At 40.6% G+C, this 20,926-nt stretch overlaps 1 protein-coding gene across 1 annotated transcript in view; it reads right to left on the bottom strand.

Moving 5' to 3' along the window:
- The window catches only part of LOC124775692 (rap guanine nucleotide exchange factor 2), a 422,124-nt gene that overhangs the window by 50,779 nt on the left and 350,419 nt on the right, over positions 1–20,926 (bottom strand). The window contains exons 16-20 of the mRNA XM_047250523.1: positions 16,219–16,430; positions 13,838–14,009; positions 12,845–12,987; positions 3,879–4,101; positions 2,320–2,634 (exon numbers count right to left, since the gene is read on the bottom strand). Of these exons, the coding sequence (XP_047106479.1) occupies positions 2,320–2,634; positions 3,879–4,101; positions 12,845–12,987; positions 13,838–14,009; positions 16,219–16,430 (1,065 nt within the window). The remainder of the gene's footprint in view (positions 1–2,319; positions 2,635–3,878; positions 4,102–12,844; positions 12,988–13,837; positions 14,010–16,218; positions 16,431–20,926) is intronic.

The raw sequence follows: 20,926 nt of genomic DNA, 5'->3' as shown, positions 1-20,926 counted from the left end.
ACCGGTGTGTCAGACCCACCATACTTGCTCCGGACACTGCGAGAGGGCTGTACAAGCAATGATCACACGCACGGCACAGCGGACACACAAGGAACCGCGGTGTTGGCTGTCGAATGGCGCTAGCTGCGCAGCATTTGTGCACCGCCGCCGTCAGTGTCAGCCAGTTTTCCGTGGCATACGGAGCTCCATCGCAGTCTTTAACACTGGTAGCATGCCGCGACAGCGTGGACGTGAACCGTATGTGCAGTTGACGGACTTTGAGCGAGGGCGTACAGTGGGCATGCGGGAGGCCGGGTGGACGTACCACCGAATTGCTCAACACGTGGGGCGTGAGGTCTCCACAGTACATCGACGTTGTCGCCAGTGGTCGGCGGAAGGTGCACGTGCCCGTCGACCTGGGACCGGACCGCAGCGACGCACGGATGCACGCCAAGACCGTAGGATCCTACGCAGTGTCGTAGGGGACCGCACCGCCACTTCCCAGCAAATTAGGGACACTGTTGCTCCTGGGGCATCGGCGAGGACCATTCGCAACCGTCACCATGAAGCTGGGCTACGGTCCCGCACACCGTTAGGCCGTCTTCCGCTCACGCTCCAACATCGTGCAGCCCGCCTCCAGTGGTGTCGCGACAGGCGTGATTGGAGGGACGAATGGAGACGTGTCGTCTTCAGCGATGAGAGTCGCTTCTGCCTTGGTGCCAATGATGGTCGTATGCGTGTTTGGCGCCGTGCAGGTGAGCGCCACAATCAGGACTGCATACGACCGAGGCACACAGGGCCAACACCCGGCATCATGGTGTGGGGAGTGATCTCCTACACTGGCCGTACACCACTGGTGATCGTCGAGGGGACACTGAATAGTGCACCGTACATCCAAACCGTCATCGAACCCATCGTTCTACCATTCCTAGACCGGCAAGGGAACTTGCTGTTCCAACAGGACAATGCACGTCCGCATGTATCCCGTGCCACCCAACGTGCTCTAGAAGGTGTAATTCAACTACCCTGGCCAGCAAGATCTCCGAATCTGTCCCCCATTGAGCATGTTTGGGACTGGATGAAGCGTCGTCTCACGCGGTCTGCACGTCCAGCACGAACGCTGGTCCAACTGAGGCGCCAGGTGGAAATGGCATGGCAAGCCGTTCCACAGGACTACATCCAGCATCACTACGATCGTCTCCATGGGAAAATAGCAGCCTGCATTGCTGCGAAAGGTGGATATACACTGTACTAGTGCCGACATTGTGCATGCTCTGTTGCCTGTGTCTATGTGCCTGTGGTTCTGTCAGTGTGATCATGTGATGTATCTGACCCCAGGAATGTGTCAATAAAGTTTCCCCTTCCTGGGACAATGAATTCACGGTGTTCTTATTTCAATTTCCAGGAGTGTAGTTACCATGTCAATGAATGTACCTCCCATCTTTCCTGGAGTGCATGTTTTCATGAATCTGATATGCTTTGCAAATATACACAGAAGGGGTAAAAATGGATCCACAGAACACTAAATTGATTGCATTATAAATATACAGCTCCATAAAAACTTGTTCTGTGTATCATTTTCAATATCACTCTAGGTCTATCATATTGTGCTTCCCTTGACGAAATATTCTGAAAAACTTCACTTTACTAATTATCCCTCTGTTTGCCCCAGCAACACCCTCTCAGCTGCTAGATGGATCTGTTGATTTAAAAATCTAGTGTCTGAGTAACATTTTTCTTCCTATACCTTTTCTGCAGTCACCAGGTAAACAGAAGTTTCCTTCTATCATATTTTGATCGCAGTTTCATTTTGGAGTTTTCTTCTTTCTTTAGACATGTTCACTGCTGCTTAATTGAATTCAATACTTTCAAAAATTGCATTTTAAAATATAAAATATTCTATCTCATATCAGAAGTGATAATGAGAATGTTGGGCAACACAATTTTTAAAAGTAAGTTATAAGTGTCTGTGATACTTGTAACTACAACTAATATCTTTGCCAACATAAAGCTTTCAACATATGTAATGAGAGTCTAAATCTCCAATTTTACTTCCAGGCAATGGAAATACTGTTAAGTCAAGAACAACTCTGAAAGTGTACTACACTCGTTCGAGTGCAGCTGTACTTGCTGTGAGTGTTTGTCTTTAATCGAGGCACAAAGAGAGGTGTCAGTAGTGCACACACACTCTGAACACTGAAAAGATGATGGTTTTACAGAGGAATGCAACTGCCATTTCTATGAGCCAACTCATAGAGTAAAAGCACTATAAGGTTCCGCATCACCCCCGTCAACCTTCCAGTAAATGATACTGCTGTACATCCTCCATCTCATGCTTACCCGATGTAAGAGTCTTACGAAGGGGCATGTTGCTTAGGGACGTAACACTGCTGCTTTCAGCACTGAGATCAACTGGTGGCGGAAGGGCAGGTGTGTCAGAGTGCGACCTCTCGTGTAACGTCCGTGACGATGGAACACTGCACGAACCACTGGCTGCAGATCCCGCCCTGCGGTGAGCACCTGGGGATGGAGAAGGCGACAGTGCTGTCAGAGGGGGAGGTACCGCCGGGCCCCCAGGGTGGCGGGGCTGGTGTGGCCGAGTCTTCGGTTCGCTCAGCGCTAACATTTTCCGCACGGCTTGTGGCGAAGCAGCACCTGGAAAGTGCAACTCTGGCATATGACAAGAAAGAAGTTGCAAAAGTGATGTGCATTACAACACTAAAACACTTCACAACTAAATTATTGAATTATGCAATCTGGGCTCAAAGTTGTGACTGTTTTCATTTTGCATAAATAGGTGTTCTACACTCTGATTAAAACTACTTGTTATTTGATGTTTGTCACACGGTACAACAGTATTGCCACATCAGTTGTTCGTTGCACAATGCTGCAGCCAGCAACAGTTAAAAAGCTGAAGGCAGTTTCCAATAATGGATCACACATATATGTCACATTACTCAAAAACTGCAAGTGAACTGACACTTTGTTGTGGTGCACTGGCAATGACAGACAGTTCAATCGTAGCATTCCAAGTTCTGACTGGAAGAACTAAATTTCAAGGCATGAAGTGTCCACTAACAAGTAATTTTAACCCAACTATAATTTAATTGCTGTATGACTACACCTCAGCCCAATTACCATTGCCCCTATCTCATTACCCTTTCCCAACTGCGTATTCAATCTGAATTTAATTTACAATCAGATAACTGCAAAGAGAAGTTTTTTTTGTAACTCTAGTGATATAATTATCCTTTTTATTGTAATTGCAATAGTGTTCGTAACAACAACAAAAAACAGCACACATGCTGCCACTGGATTAAGATATCCCTTTATTTCGTTGTGCAATTTCGGCTGTAAAGCCATTTTCAAATGACCTTATATTATAAACACTCAGAATGAATGTACTTTGATTACAGTAGTGACATGATATGCTACATCACTACTGTTCCAGATACAGTTGGTGTTCTGTCTTTAAATGTGCCAATCTCCTGATGGCTTAGCATTGTGTGATTTGATGAGCGCTTGGGCTCTAATCCAAATGTATCCACCTTGAGTTATACTATACAATCATTTGAAAATCACTTCACAGCCAAAACTGCATAGTAATGAGAGCAAAATACAGGGATATATGAATCCAGTCAGTAGCAGGGCAAAATGTTTTCATTCACTGTATCTGTAAAGCTGTTCACACATATGGAACTTGAGGATCACTGGAGAGTCAGGTCATATCGGCTGATTAAACTGAAACCTGAAAAAAAAACCCTCTTGAACAAAATATAAACTTACTGTCAACATGAATGGACAAAATTCTATACAGGCTTGTCTTGCATTAATTATTTCTGTGTAGCTGAAAGAGTTTCATTCTTGTTCCCACTGAAGCTTAAATTCTTACAACTTACCAAATTTTGTGCCTGGAGGCAATCCACTCTTCTTTCCTTCACTGGTGCTGCTAGTACTGCTGGTTGTGGACAGGGTCGGCGATGGGTGCCTCTTGCGAACGGGGACAGAGTTTGGTGCACTGCCCGATGGCTCACATTCCATCGATAATGCGTGCAGACGCTCTTCATCCGTGATTACACGCATGTTATTCAGGTACGCTTTTACACGGCGTACCATTTGAGCCTGAAATTGTATACCTCACAATCAAGTGTGACAATATACTGTATAACAGTAGAGCACCAACTCTTATGTACCTAATGACACATTCTCAGTAACCAATACAGGACAATATTCTTCTGAATCCAATAATAATGTGTCATTAACTCACAGCACTGGTGTGCAGTTTTAAATAACAGTTGAATCTGCTTTACACATATATCAAGACAAAGAGAAAAGATTACTCAGAATTCTTCAGAAGTCAGATAAAACAGTAATAACATAATTTTTCACAAAAAAAAAAACAGATAATTTGGCTTGTTTAACTTTTAGTGTATTGCGAGTATGCACCTCATTTTGCAAACTTATTAATGAATTCAGAGCTTTTCACAACAACTTCTTGCACTTATATAACATTTGCAAACACTGGTTGCACTTAACACTTCATTCACTTCAGGTGTTTCAAGAGTCAGGTCATCACCACCAACCCCATCTCCATCACTGTCATTTGAAGCTAGTCCACATACTTAATCATCATGGCATTGCTGGCACACGTCAGCAATAATCTCCTCACCCTGTAGTTCACACGCACAGCAAGATTACCATCAAAATATACAAAATTGTCAAAATATGCACCCTCCAGTACAGCTAGCTCATTACAGCTAGCTCATTACCAGACACAACTTCATCATCATCATCATCATCATCATCATCATCATCGGTCATGTCTTCTGGTAAGGCACCAGCTTTCTGGAAACAGGTGCCGATTTTTGAGCATGACAGCTGCCAGGCTGCAAAAATAAGTTCCTTGGCTTTTAGTAAGTTACTGGAGATATTTTAATTTCCCTTTTTCATTCTAATGACCAATTTTTTTAACCACTGTTCCATTAAAATCATAGTCATCCAAGAATTTTCATTGTATTTGTATTCTGTAGGTTCTGTCTTTACATCTTGGATTCTTAGATTTTCCTGTCGCAACTGAGGAAAGTGTCAGAAACATCTGCATTCATGGCAAAAAGAACTTTCCACCCATGGCATGAGTCACCATTTTCAGCTAATGTTTTACTAGGAAGAGGCTAAAGAAGAGACCAATCTCATAACAGTTGTAGATGTTTTGAGGTTGATAATCCCTTAAGACATACGGTACTATTGCACCATGATGATGTCCACAGCTTCTGATTCGCTGGAAACTTCTCCCTGTGATTCCGTGAATGTCTTTAAATCCTTGTAACCATCCTGATAAAGTCTCAAAATCAGCAGTGATGTTCATGCTTCTAGATAGATCTATCACCTTTGCTTTCAGCATGTCACCCCTGATCAGTAGAGGTGCAATCTGTTTTTGCCGAAAGCATATAAAAAGTCCCTTTTCCAAATCTACATATCTCCCTTCTTGCTAACAGCTTTGTGGTGTTGCTTTTCACCCAATTTTAAAAACATAATTAAAATACTATTTCTTTGACTGATTGTACATAGTGTGGCATAGGCAATTCCTAAGTCTGAAGAATTTCCCATGTTGTTTTGTGTCGATTAGCATCCACCTCTCATATGAATTTCACTTTCTGATCTAGTGTGAAAAATGAAAGAATCACTGTTCAACAATAAATGTCGGCATGAAACTTTTAACTTCCCAGTTATTACCACAAAAGAAATGCTCACACTGGAAACAACAGTTCAAGAGTGTCTTTGTTTCCATGCTGCCCTCTCTGGTTAACCACGTCTCTGTCCCTTGTCTCCGCGGCACCTCCCACTCGCTGTACTTGCATATGTCGACAAAGTTAAGGAAAACCAGAAAGGGCTTCGTTTCAAATGTTAATGCCCATTATGAGTATGCAAAACTCAATTTATTTCACCAGAATTTGTTGTGTGTAACAGTGGAGTGCATAAATATGCATTATGTATAAATAAGGTTTAATTAACTGCTTTTATGCACATATATAAGGTTTAATTAACACATTTTTAAATTATTTTCTGCTGAGAGTGACAAAACTTTACTTATAAATAAGAATTACACAGAACAGAGTTACATATAAATCAAATTCGACTGTATTTACAAAAAAAAGGAAAATTGACATGAGAAAAGTGTAAAACTGCAAGGAGATGGAATAACTGGCCAATATTTATCTTCTTGTAGCTGAACTCCAAGTAATGCAGACAGATAAATTTAATTTTTTTTTTTTTTTTTTTTGTAATTTTAAATGTAGTAAATCAACAGTACTCACAATTTTGCCTCCTGAAGGTAACTACTGAACAGATATTTTGTTTTTTTGTTGGCACTGTTTCAAAGTACAGTATATTACCTACTTGTGTCATTACCCACAAAAGGTGCATGGGTGCTAAAATAAAAGTACAACAATGTTGTTCCTGTGGCTGATAAAATGATTGCATTTTTCACTACAGCATGTGAAATGTGTTAAAACAATTCCTCTCTGCACCAAGCACAGAAAAGTTTCACATTTCCTGCATTTTACAGCAGGCTATCTCTGAGCATAAAGTCTACATCTCCGCTTTTGCCCCATACTCTGGCCAGTGACCAAAACTGTCATATCATGTACTCACAGGTACAGGAGCTGCTGTTTATATCTTCTTCTGGTCTAGATGTCCACCCAATACTCGAAGTCAGACTTTCTCTTCCAAGAAAAGTTAAGTCATTTGAAAAGTTCTGAGTAATAATTTGTATAAGAACTCATGACTGAGACTTCATCTTTGCATTTATAAGCAATTTTCATTGCACAATAAAAACAGTGCCGCAAAATCGAATCAAACTGCTACAATGGTAACTGATGCTTATATAAGTTTGCAAGATGTCTGCTAAAGATGCACACTATTCATACACTTTTCACCAGAGGTTGACAGAATATCACTGTGTATGAGACACTAAATGTTGCCTGCAAGCATCATTACCCATTCGAGGATGAATCTTTAAACACATTGCAAAAAACAGTGTCCAATTTTGATGTTGCTTGAGAGCAACATTGGCAAATAAAGGGTTAAAATCACTGACTAAGTCTGCAAAACTCTCACTTGTGACTAATCACATGTGGAAATGTGCTACTGAATACATTTTCACCATTGCCTTATACCCAGCACACAAGCAAACAGTAGTCTCAGATACTGCAATCAAACTGATGATATGTTTTTCAACCACTTATGAGTAAGTTCTAGAACTTAAAAAAAGGTGGCAAGAGCACCTTTCCTGCATGCTTAAACCGCTGTTACATTTCTGTCTTAAGCCTTACCATTTGGCATAAATTTGAAGTCTTTGGATAAATGGTTTGTTAAATTCTACAGACATTCACCAATTAATGAGATTAAAAAAAAACCGGTTTGGCACAGCAGTAGCCATATTCCATTGCTGAACACAAGGAACTTGTGATTATCTTTTTCTGGATACGGTACACAGTCGTAAATTTTTTTAAACACATTACTGTCATTTAGCCAAATGCAAAAGGGCAAAATTGCAAGTGTGGGGTTGACAAAAAAAATAATTTTAACAGTTGAAGGCAACAACAACATTTTTTTTTCAACAAGCTACTCTTACTGATGGTAGCTACACAAATTACAGGTAGTGTTGTCATGTAAACCAAAAAACATTAAACTATTGCTTGACAAATACTAAAATTTTTCAGTTTATTGTTGAGCTTGCTGACTTCACAACCTATATTTCTGAATGAATTCTCTCTTCTGTAGCACATTCCCTAATTTTTAATTACTTCCTGTTTTTTTGTTTAGTTTCTTTATTGACCCTAATAGCAGGAAATATTACGATAAAAGTTGAAGATTAACTACCTAACTCTGACTATAAACTAAACTCAGCATTCAGTGGATTTGTAAGTGGTGGATAGGCACATAAACATGAATTTGACAGCAGTAGCTCAATTTACGAGCTAATGTTCCCTTTCAGAAAGAACTCAAGAGTTTCAGTGTTGAAGTCCTTGTTTATGAGTCTATCCACGATTCAATACTCTGCTATATGGTGAATGGTTTTACCTTCACCACTGTCTGTACAAGGTAAAACACAAAAGTTCCCAACAAAAGTTCCCAGAATACATCAATAAATAAAATGATACTTTACCTGGATCTTATTTACCACCGTCACCTTCACCTTCAAAGAAATTCCCTTGGGGGTGTATGCATCACCCCCAGCAGTTTTTCCAGGAACTGAAAGCTCCTTGCAATACATTTTTCAGGAGCCTGTTTTGTACCATTTGTGATTCTGTTTGAAGCTTCTAAACTGTGTGAAATCTTCAGCTATGTAACTGGAGTTTCATTCTGGGAAATAAAATACTGTCACTTGTCACCAGATTGGGTGAATGTCATGGATCAGGAACAACTATCATTTTCTTTTCAGTGACAAATTCCAGGCTAACCAACGCAGGTTGTGACCTCGAATTGTCATGGTGGAGGAACCGATCACCCATGTGTCACTTTCATCGGACAAAATCTTCAGGCACATCCCTTACGAAAGCCCAACATTGCACACATCCTCTATTGTCTGCCTATGATCTTCCAGCACCATATTCCAAATGGCAGTAACATTTTCAGGGGTAATGCCATTTGATGGCTGTTCTGAATGGGGATCATCATCGAACAATGTTCTACACTCCTGAAAATGTTTAAAACAGTCATATGTTTGACTGTGACCTTCCCCAAAAGCATGCTTCAACATGCCATGTGTTTATGTAGTGATCTTTCTGCATCTGAAACCGAAGTTTACACACACAGGTTGTTTCCAGCCCCCCCCCCCCCCCTCCCCCATTGTCCATTTCACAAGACATGCAACACCCAAGAATGGGAGAATACACATAAAAACTCTGTGTGACCACCAAGCACACAGCCACTTGTGCCCTAACTCCAAAGGATGAATGAGGCACTACCTGCTTATGTTTCATCATACTAGCTAGATTCCACCAACATCACATCCATTCCGGGAACTTTTGGGTAGCTCCTTTTACTACAGCCCATGTTCTGAAGTGCCATGTCAACACATTTCTACACCTATGTACACATTCCACCAGCTTGCATACAGTGCATGGAGGGTACCACATACCACTACTAGTTATTTCCTTTCCTGGTCCAATCGCAAACAGAACTGCAGAACAGCAGCTGTCTATATACCTGCACATAAACCCTAATTTATTTTATCTTTGCAGTACATATGCAAAATGTACGTTGGCGACAGGAGAATTGTTCTGTAGTCGGCCTCAATTACAATTTTCAATAGAAGCTACCATGCACGTGCAGCCCCCATTCAAGTTTAGATTATTTCAAAATCCAAAGCTAAAAACATAACACTATTAGTGCAGATCACTGCTGTGGCAACTGGCTGGTAAATATTTGTGACAAAATAAAATGATCATGAAACTGAAATGTTTAGAAGCTGAAATTTCATCTACAGTTGATCATAAAAATAGGATATAGAAAGTACGAAAAAGGTATAAAAAGTGAAAAAGAACCTTCAATCAAAATGTACAAAACTTGTAGAATATTTCATCATTTTCCAGAACTCCGTTCTACATCTTTACTTTTCTACTTCTGGCTCATCCATTTTCTTGCTTATTTTTAATTTTCGTTTTTCTGCATTCTACTTTCATTATTTTTATCTACATCTACATTACACTCTGAAAGCCACTTAATGGTGTGTGGTGGAGGGTACTTCTAGTACTACTAACTGATCCCGCCTTCCATATTCCACTTGTGAATAGAGCTTCGGAAGAATGATTGTGGGTAGGCCTGAAAATTTTGCATTTTGGTCATTTCGCGAGATGTTGTGGAAGGAAGTGTCCGACTCCTCCCGGAAAGTGCTTTCCATAATTTCAACAGCAAACCTCTTCGTTATGTACAATGCCTCTCTTGTAGCACATGCCATTCGAGTTTGTTAAGTATCTCTGTAGCACACTCACACCAACTTAATTATCCTGCGACAAAATGTCCCGCTCTTTGCTGGCTCTTCTTTATCTCATCTATTCATCTTACCTGGCAAGGGTCACAGACTGATGAACAGTGCTCAAGAATCAGTCAAACAAGCACCTTCTAAGCTGCTACTTTGATGGATGGGTTACATATCCTTATGATACTTTGTATGAATTGCAATCTGCTATCTGCTTTTCCTACTATTTGTTTAGTGTGGCAATTCCACTCGATGTCGCTCTGGATACTTTTCCGATATACTGTTTCCAGCAATTTGTCATCAATAGTGTAATTGTACAGTAGTGGATCTCTTTTACTATGAAGATGTGCAATACATTACATTTATTTACATTCACAGACTACTGCCAAAGACTGTACCATTCTTCAATCTTCTGTATGTCACCGACACTTTCTACAACATCATTTATAAACAATGTAAACAGTAACTATTGTATCACACTTCCCTGGGGAGCTCCAGAAATTACCTTTACAATTGTCAATTTTGTTCCATTAATAGCAACGTGTCGAGTCGTATCTACAAGAAAATCTTGAATCCAGTCGCAAATCTGGATCACTTGGTAAATTCATATTTTTTTCACTAAACAGCAGTGTGAGACCATGCCAAATGCCTGCCTGTAGTCCTGAAGTCAAGGGACATGGCATCAACCTAAATGCCATTGTCTAAAGCTCTAAGGATCTGATGGACGGACAGAGAGAGCTAAGTTTGCTAGATCTATTTGCAGAATCCATGTTGATTTTTATAGATGAGATTTTACATAAAACACAGCACTTTACTCTCTCGCTCTATTCTCTACAATAATAATTTACTGCTAACTCTTGTATAAGAAGAGCAAATGTTGCTTATGCCATGAGTCCAGACAATGAAAATGTTGTTAATGAAAGTGAGCCAGACAAATGTACAGATTGCAAGGTTTGTAGGCAGAGGTGTCGCAAAGTTGGCGGAGACCCTCAGCCTCACAGTCACTAAGTTTCATAACTACTGTGGTGGAGCCTTTGTCAGTGGGAAAGTTAATAAGGTCTGGATTGTTTTTCAGGTTACAGAGTGCTTTGTTTTGTACAGAAATGATATTGGACTCACTGGGGAGTGATTTAGGAAAGGAAGATGACTGGTTGGTTGGATGGATGGATGGATGGATGGATGGATGATGAAAGGGATGAAACTACTGGGTCATCAGTCCCTTTTTCCTCACTCAGACAGGTCTACATGACTACAGATCACAGACAGCCTATCGTGCAAAACCCAGGGGGCAAAATAAAAATAAATAAATAAATAAATGAATAAATAAATAAATAAATGAATAAATAAAATTAAATAAAAAAGCCAAGGTCTTCGAAAGGTCAATAAAGGCAAGATTAGGGACAAAAAGAACAAAGGGAGACAGAGGAATAAAGCGAGGCAGGGTGTCCCATCTAGGGAGTAGCTGGAAGCCCCCAAAAGCAGAGTGCGATGAGGGGACATACAACACCCCAGCCCCTGCCACTTACCAGAGGTATTCCACTCAGAAATTCCCTAGGAATGACTAGCAACATGGACAGGGCATGAGCACGGACAGACAAAAGATTAACAAGTCTAACAGATCACCCAAGAGGGGGGAAGGAGAGGAAAAGAGCAGGTTGGGTGAGGAACCGGCTGGACCATTGAGCCCAGACAGCTGCAGCCCAATCTGGACAGAGGAGGCAACAGTATGTTCTGCCAACCCCTCAATGGACTGATAAGGTTAAGTGGCCCTCCCTTAAAGAGAATGGTAAAAGCCCCATTCACAAATAAAATGTAAAACTGCTGCTGAGGCATCATCTCCTAATGACAGGGGTAGCGAATCAGTGAGATCCAGAGTCCTTAAAGGAAGGAGACGAAGATGAGACCAGTTTAGAAGTGAAGCATTCCTGGAAAGTTACCGGGCGATAACTGGGTAGAATGGGAGGAGGATCATAGGTGGGGGAAGGTTGGAATGGTTTTAAATGAGGTTCTATGTGCAGTTTTGGTTATCTATTGTCAGTGAGGTATGTGGTAAAGAAATGTTTCCACTACAGAGAAAGAGTAAATGAAAGAAGGCCTTTACAACCCTAGTATGGCTGAACTTAGCTGTACAGTTAAAGGTGAGGCCTTCAGAAAGTGCTGAGTCCTCTGAAGGATATGTATTACAAAGTGTTATGTTGTCAAAACAATCGATCGCTCCACCATCGTTCGGTTATTGGAGGAATGAATACATTTCCCAATTTATATTCATTGCACTACATGTTGGTGTCTTCTGTTTGCCTGGTTACCATCACATGCTGCAAAATGGCTAATCTGCAGAAGAAATAATTTTGCGTTCTTCAGTTTGTGAAGTGTAATTCCATGATTACAGTGCAAAGACATTTAACACTGAGGTACCAAACTGATCCTATGGACAGATAGAACATTCGTAGATGGTGTCGACATTTTGTAGGCACAAGATGTGTATGTACAGGAAAGTGTCCTAGCTGCCCTTGTGTTTCCAACAAAACTGTTGCACGAATTCAAACCAAGTTCCATTGTAGTCCTACAAAACCAACTCCTCATGCCAGTCCGGAGTTTCAACTTTCCACAATAACAATTTGGCATGTTTTGAGACATTGGTTGGTTATAAAGTCGTACAACTTACAGCTGTTACAGGCTCTATGTCATGATGACAAACACAAACATGTGGCATTTTCCGACTAGCTACAAAATGTTATTGACCAGGTTAACACTTTTGCACAACACATAATGTACAGTGATGAAGTGTCTCTCCACTTTAGTTGGAAAGTAAACAAACACAATGTTTGAATTTGGGGCCTACAGAGCATACGTGCACACTCTGGACATGCATCTTACGCTTACCTCTTCAAACATCCTTTTCGGATTTGGTTGGGCAGTAGATTTTTTGCGTCTCTTCACAGTTGCAGCCCCTTGTTGATTGGTTGTCCCAGCACCAGTTGTCAATTGATTTAAAGCTACCATTGCACTAGATGGAGGCTGGCCACCTGTAAATGTAAAAGCAAACAATGGAACCTCTAGGTAGCAATATCAACAATGTGATAAAGATAGATTGCTACTTACTGTAAAGATAACACACTAAGTTGCAGACAGGCACAACTAAAAGGCACTTACACACAACCCTCCAGCCACAACCTTTGTCAGAAGAAGAGAAACAAACACCATTCATTTATACAAGCAAGCACACCTCGCACGCACAACCGCCAACTCTGTCAGCTCTGGCATTCTGGCCTCGGCTGCCGGAGTTGGCAGTCATCCAGAAAAAAAAAAAAGCAAACATTGTGTGTTCATGAATTGTTCAGCTTATTTCTATTTCAACATCCTGAAACTGTATATCCATGTGACATCTAAATTAATGCATTTAAGTACTAAAACTTTTTAAAACGTTATCCAATTTTACATCCTGCACCAACACTTAACCATAAAAAATCATCATCTACTAACACACAAACATGACCTAAACATTAAAAAGTTGGGAAAATAGATTTTCATAATAAGAAGCCGCAATTTTGCAAAAGACTGAGAACTACACGTCAGAAAAATATCGAAATTACGTTAGTTGAGAGATACATATACAGTGAATAAAAAGAGTAGAAAATTTTAATGCTTGTCTCATGTTTTCTGAAAGGCAGAACAGAAAAATTTTAAATCAATTGCATCCCTTCTCTATTGTATTATAAAATAATTCTAATTAAATTGTAGTCCATTATTAATAAAATACGATGACACTGTATTAGTTACACAGGAATTTAGAAAATTTATGTAATCTGTACAAATAGTTTTGAAATATATCTTGGACAGTTGTATGTAATGAACAATTTCTCGATATCTACTAACCCAATTCCAACATTGTAAGTAGATCATAAGGTGATGAGCACATGTTGGCAAGTGTTCGGACTTCTTTGGCAATCATTCTCAGTTTTTCGAAGTTCACGAGGCCTTCTACACGGGTATCATTCCCAAGATGAATAAATGTCAGATCTTTCTTCACAACAGGATAAAATGGAATCTGTAATCAGAAACAGAGTGTTAACATTCATTTTTACCCCAATGAAGTTCCATACAATCATTATCTCAACTTTAGCTTATTTCTGAGTACACATATTTTATTAAAAAATTATTGACAATCACACGTACAGTAACATTATTCAATGTCTGCTTCTGCTTCTTAGAAGTTAAAATCAACATTTTTTGCTTTATATACAAGGGAAAATGTGTTTTCCTTATCATCGTTCTCCTGGCAACCACCTCCCCCCCCCCCCCCCCCCCCCGCCCCTTTCCACACAAAAGCAAAAACTGAATTGTCTTTAATGCCATAACACTAACAGACTTTAGTGTCACAACTGACACGAGAATTGCTAATCCCATTGCTGGCAGATAACATCTAAACTACACTGCTATGTACTGTAAGGTCGACACATACTACGTTTTTGGTGCAATATTATTTTAATATGTTTATTTCTTTTCTTTCACAATGATCTAATTCTGGTTATAGTCCTTCCTTTCTTTCAGAGGGAGGGCGAAGGGAGGGGGGGGGGGGGGCTGAGTGAGCACTGCAGCAGACTGCCACTGTGTATTGTTGACTGGCCACTGTTGTGCCTGCTGTGTGGGTCAAAGATGTTGAGAAGCTGAAGTCCACAACACCACAGTCTCTCTCTCTCTCTCTCTCTCTCTCTCTCTCTCTCTCTCTCTCTCTCTCTCTCACACACACACACACACACACACACACACACACACACACACACACACACACACACATGGTTGTTTCTCATCAATGATTGTTTTTTAGAACAGGATGTTAACTTTAAAAAAGAAAGTAATTATCATTTCTTTCTCATCACCATCATTAATGTCATCCGTTTTTTGCTAATATAGTTATATATATATTTTTTTCATCTGAGTTACACAGAATGGAGCTAATTAGCAGGCTTGTGTTCCTTTCTTACAAACTTCTTCCAATGCAACAGGAAAAAAATGTTTTTGTTGGGTGGGTGGTGGAGGGGTAAATATCTGAACAGCATTGTGGAGCTTGTCCTTGGAACATCTTTGGTCTGCATGACAAGTGTAGCACCAGTCAGTCTATAATACACAGCAGACTAACATCAGTTGGCAGCTGTACTCATTAGCACCTTATTAAATAAATAAAATAAAACAATAAAAGAACAATAACTAGAATCAAATCACCGAGAAAAAAATAAACACATTAAAACAATAGTGGGCCAAAAATACAGTACTCATATGCATCAATTTTGTGATACACATCACAAAGTGAAGTTAAAATCAAACAATGGAAAATCCAGAATTGAATGTAGCAATATTATGAGAAGGAAAGTTGCCACTCACCATGTGGAGATGCTGAGTTGCAGATAGGCACAACAAAAAGTGAAGTTAAATTAGATATTACCTATGATTGCACCAGCAGCAGGAATATGAACACTAGTGTCAACAATTGTTTGACACTACACTAGGATACCAGAAGGGTCCACAAGGCAGCACTTATGCCAAAACATCAGGAAAAACATTCACAAACTTTTTGGAGACACAAAATACAAAGCAGTGATTGTGTAGCAGGGGCTTGAAAAGGAGGCGCCTGGACCATGCCAAGTGAACATAAACAAATCCAATACAGAAGTGAGAAAATAAATGCAAACATTTGTAACTGGAAATACTGAGATTTAAGGATTCAGAAACATATGCATCAGAACCTGAAAGCAGAAGTTACTACCAAAAATTATTCAAAATTATGAAACTTCTTGGCAGATTAGAATTCTGAAATGCACCACTCTTGTAATGTCTTCCTTGTATTCATGACTAATATTATCCGAACAGTGGTGGATGTAGGTGTAAAGGGAAAAAAACTGTGATTTATGTTTGGGAGAGAAAAGGATTGAAACACATAGGACTTGTAGGTCTTTCTTTTTTTTTTTAAAAAAAAAAAAAAAAAAAAAAAAAAAAAAAAAAAAAAAAAAAAAAACACACACACACCATGCTCTATTTCTATAAGAAAATACATGCAATATTTCCATAAGAGACTTTCGTAACATAAAGAAGCTTCAACATATTGTAACACTATGGTCTAACAGACAAATTAAGGTAGGTAACTTCACAAATAAAATTATCTGAACTTATTAAAACATCCAAACGTCACAATAGACATTAACCACCACTGAAGTCAAGATGGATATTCAACATGACTTTTTTATAAGTGGGAAACTTACGATAGGTGGCTGAGATTGCTCGCTGCTGATGAGCTGCCGGTATTTACTCATGTTACGTGAAGGATCCATCAGGTCTTGCAAATCACTGAATAGTCGTTGATATTTCGTTGGTAATTTTTCCCATGTTATCCTTAATCGTGATACTGCCACATGGCCCAAACCAGATATGATGGCAAACATTGAGTTGAAATTCTTGCACTCCTTGCATTGTCCTAGGAAAAGCAACATGGGATAAATGCAGAAACAGTACCACTATCAACAACAAATGAAAAATGCCTAGCTGCTGCTGAAACTTTAACACTTAACCACACCAAACAGATACATAAATTTTAAAAGGCAGTTACCTCTCTAGCTTCTGTAATTTTTTAATTCGGTTAAGTTGAATAGCCACGGACATGTGTGCCATTTTCAAGCTTGCTGTGGAACTTAACAGTAGTGATCTAGGTATTTGTTTTATATTCATGATCTGGATCCTCTCTTCGATCTTTCTGAACTCTGAAGACAGGATTTGGTTGGAACTTCCTGGTAGAGCAATGCTATGTGCTTCAACGGGTCTCCCATACAGAAAGAACACTGCCTTTTAAAGGCAATACCCTTACCTTCAAGCTACCCAAAATGTAAGTTCCCACAGTGACGAAAGATCGCCATTCACTGCAAAATGTGACTGCACTTGTGAGTAATGCAAGGCGTCACAGTAATACCGTATTTACCCGATTATAAGCTGAGGTTTTTTCCTAAATTCGTTATTCAAAAAATACAAGGTCATCTTATATTCGCAGATTAAACTACTGAAGCTGACACACAGATTTTAACACTACTTAATACATTAATATAGGGGTCCTCTTACATTTACAATGAAGCTTTCACTACTGAGGTTTTGTACAAATTTATTTTAATGAATTGCAATGTGTAGAGCTTAGCAAAGAATAACTTCATTCAAATAGGCACGAGGGTTCCCAATACGCAGAAGCACTCAATACAGTATCAATCCCGTCCCATCAATCATGTGACATTTGACTCGCAGCACTAGTGCAAAGGGTGGATATGTCACAAACTACGAACTAAGCACTACAACAATCTAATGCTCTGCTTAAAAAATTGACAATTTTTGAAACACACGAGGAAATAGCATTAAATACTATCAACTCTCAAACTTTTATTGTATTTGAATACATTTGCAACAGAAGTTCTCATACACGTATGGATACATGCATTTATGGTGCTTTTTAAGTGAAGCCAACATTTAATGGTGAAGAGCTTGTCCTTCAAAAACCATTACATGATTCTCAACCTAAGTCGATCTTTTATTTGGTAATGAGAAACTAGTGATTCATAAAGTGCGTTGCAAATGAAAATTTGATAGTGTCAACAATACGCAAACAAAAGTTTGTGAGTTGATAGTATTTAATGCTATTTCCTCCTGTGTTTCAAAAATTGTAAACTTTTTAAGCAGAGCATTAGATTGTTGTAGTGCTTAGTTCGTAGTTTGTGACATATCCACCCATTGCACTAGTGCTGCGAGTCAATTAATCAATCAATCCTGTAATACTACACTTTTGCTCTCACAAATTTAAATCCTTTCTTACATCTGATCAAATTCCTGTCCAGTCAACATTTCAACCAGACAAAACGTATGGGACTGTTTTGTACTGTTTCAGTCCCATATCACAGACTCTTGAGACAAGAGTACAGAAGTGTCACAGTTCCGGTGTTATGTTGAGAAGCAGCTCAATGATTACTGTATCACTTCCAGTAAATACTCCACACAACTACAATTATCTTCTGTTTATGGCCCCAGGAAAATTTACTTTCTGCAGAAAACTTAGTATTAGGTTGCCTGTTTTTATATTCCCTATATTTAACTACTGAAGAAATCATCGGACATTCTGAATGATATAACTTTACACTCTTTTTTCCTTCTTTTATTTGAACAAATTACCTGTGCTTATACAATAAAGGAAAATTATATCAAGAAGGACAAGAAAGTTTATTCTGTCACGTAGTCTTACCCTGGACTGGTCACATGACATCTCACACATGCTAGGCACACTTTATTTATTCATTATTGGTCCATGGATATACTGGAAGACTTGTGGTGCCACCCACTTCCCGATTTAGTTCTAAATGCAAACATATCTTGCTCATAAATACCACATTATTTGCAATACAGTGTTGGAGAGAAGAGGTTGTTTCTGAGGCTGCATCACTGGAGCCTAGTAGACGCCAAATGACCTTTGCATTTACTAAAGGTAAATATTTTATTTAAACTAGCAGTTTTTAATATTGAATCAAACAATGGAAAATCCAGGATGGAATGTAACAATACCAGAGAAGAAAGTTGCTACTCACCATATAGAGTCGTGCTGAGTCGTGATAGGCACAACAAAAAGATTCACACAATTATAGCTTTCAGCCATTAAGGCCTTTGTCAGCAGTAGGCACACACACACACACACACACACACACACACACACACACACACACACACACACACACAACACACACACACACACACTCTCACGCAAAGGCAATTTGCACACACATCTGCAGTCTCAGAGAACTGAAACCACATTGCAAGCAGCAGCACCAGTGCATGATGGGAGTGGCGACTGGGTGAGGGTAAAGAGGAGGCTGGGGTGGGGAGTGGGAGGGATAGTACAGTGGGAGGGATAGTACAGTGGGAGGGATAGTACAGTGGGAGTGTCGGACAGTAAAGTGTCGCAGTTTAGACGGAGGGCAGGAGAGAAGGTGCAGAGGGGGGAGGGGTAAGTAGCGGAAAGGAGAGAAATAAAAAGAAATTAAAAGACTGGGTATGGTGGTGAAATGACAGCTGCGTAGTGCTGTAATGGGAACAGGGAGGGGGTTGGATGGGTGAGGACAGTGACTAACGAAGGTTGAGGCCAGGAGGGTTATGGGAACATAGGATGTATTGCAGGGTAAGTTCCCACCTGCGCAATTCAGAAAGGCTGGTGTTGGTGGGAAGGATCCATATGGCACAGGCCATGAAGCAGTCATTGAGATGAGGGATATCATGTTTGGCAGCGTGTTCAGCAACAGGATGGTCCACTTGTTTTTTGGCCACAGTTTGTCGGTGGCCATTCGTGTGGACAGACAGCTTGTTGTTCGTCATGCTCGCATAGAATGCAGCACAGTGGTTGCAGCTTAGCTTGTAAATCACATGACTGGTTTCACAGGTAGCCCTGCCTTTGATGGGATAGGTGATGTTAGTGATCAGACTGGAGTAGGTGGTGGTACGACGATGTCTTACATCTAGGTCTATTACAGGGGATTGGGAGCAGAGGTTGTGTAAGAATGGACGAGTATATTGTGTAGGTTCGGTGGATGGCGGAATATCACGGTAGGAAGGGTGGGAAGGATAGTGGGCAGGACATTTCTCATTTCAGGGTATGACGATAGGTAATCGAAACCCTGGCGGACAATGTAATTCAGTTACTCCAGTCCCAGATGGTACTGAGTTACGAGGAGAATGCTCCTCTGTGGCCGGACTGTGGGACTTTGGGAGGGAGATGGTGGGAGACTGGAAAGATAAGGCACGGGAGTTTTGTTTTTTTACAAGGATGGGAGGATAATTACAGTCAGTGAAGGCTTCAGTGAGACCCTCGGTATATTTTGAGAGGAACTGCTCGTCACGGCAGATGCGACGACCATGGGTGGCTAGGCTGTACGGAAGGGACTTCTTGGTATGGAATGGGTGGCAGCTGTCAAAGTGGAGGTATTGCTGGTGGTTAGTAGGTTTGATATAGACGGAGGTACTGATGCAGCCATGTCTGAGGTGGAGGCCAACATCTAGGAAGGTGGCTTGTTGGGTTGAGTGGGACCAGGTGAAGCAAATGGGGGAGAAGTTGTTGAGGTTCTGGAGGAATGTGAATAAGGTGTCCTCACATTCAGTCCAGATAGTAAAGATGTCATCAATGAGTCTGAACCAGGTGAGGGGTTTAGGATTCTGGGTTGTAAGGAAGGATTCCTCTAGATGGCCCATGAATAGGTTAGCATAGGATGGTGCCATGCGGGTGCCCATAGCTGTACCGTGGATTTGTTTGTACGTAATGCCTTCAAAGGAGAAGTAATTGTGGGTGAGGATATAGTTGGTCATGGAGACTAGGGAGATGGTTGGTTTGGAATTCATACGGCGTCTGGAAAGGTAGCGTTCAATAGCAGTAAGGCCACGGGCATTAGGAATGTTAGTGTACGGGAAAGTGGTATCAACAGTGATGAGCAGGGCACCGTGTGGTAAAGGGATAGGAACTGTGGAGAGTCAGTCGAGGAAATGGTTGGTATCTTTTATATAGGAGGATAGGTTCCAGGTAATAGGTTGAAGGTGTTGGTCTAGGAGAACAGAGATTCTCTCAGTGGGGACACAATAACCGGCCACAATGGCGCATCCTGGGTGGTTGAGTTTATGGACTTTAGGAAGCATGTAGACGGTGGGAGTGTGGGGAGTGGTAGGGGTAAGTAGAGAGATAGACTCTGGGGAGAGGTTCTGGGATGGGCCTAAGGATTTGAGTAGTGACTGGAGATCCTGTTGGATTGCTGGAATGAGATCACTGTGGCATGGTTTGTAGGTGGAAGTATCTGACAGCTGACAGAGTCCTTCTGCCACGTAATCCTTGCAGTTCAAAACAACGGTGGTGGAGCCTTTGTCTGTACGTAGGATTATACGATCGGGATCAGGTTTTAGATGGTGGAC

Source organism: Schistocerca piceifrons, chromosome 1 (assembly GCF_021461385.2).
Source record: "Schistocerca piceifrons isolate TAMUIC-IGC-003096 chromosome 1, iqSchPice1.1, whole genome shotgun sequence".
NCBI classification, from domain to species: Eukaryota; Metazoa; Arthropoda; class Insecta; order Orthoptera; family Acrididae; genus Schistocerca; species Schistocerca piceifrons.
The sequence above is the reverse complement of the archived record's forward strand: the minus strand, read 5'-3'. Positions and strand labels throughout refer to the sequence as shown.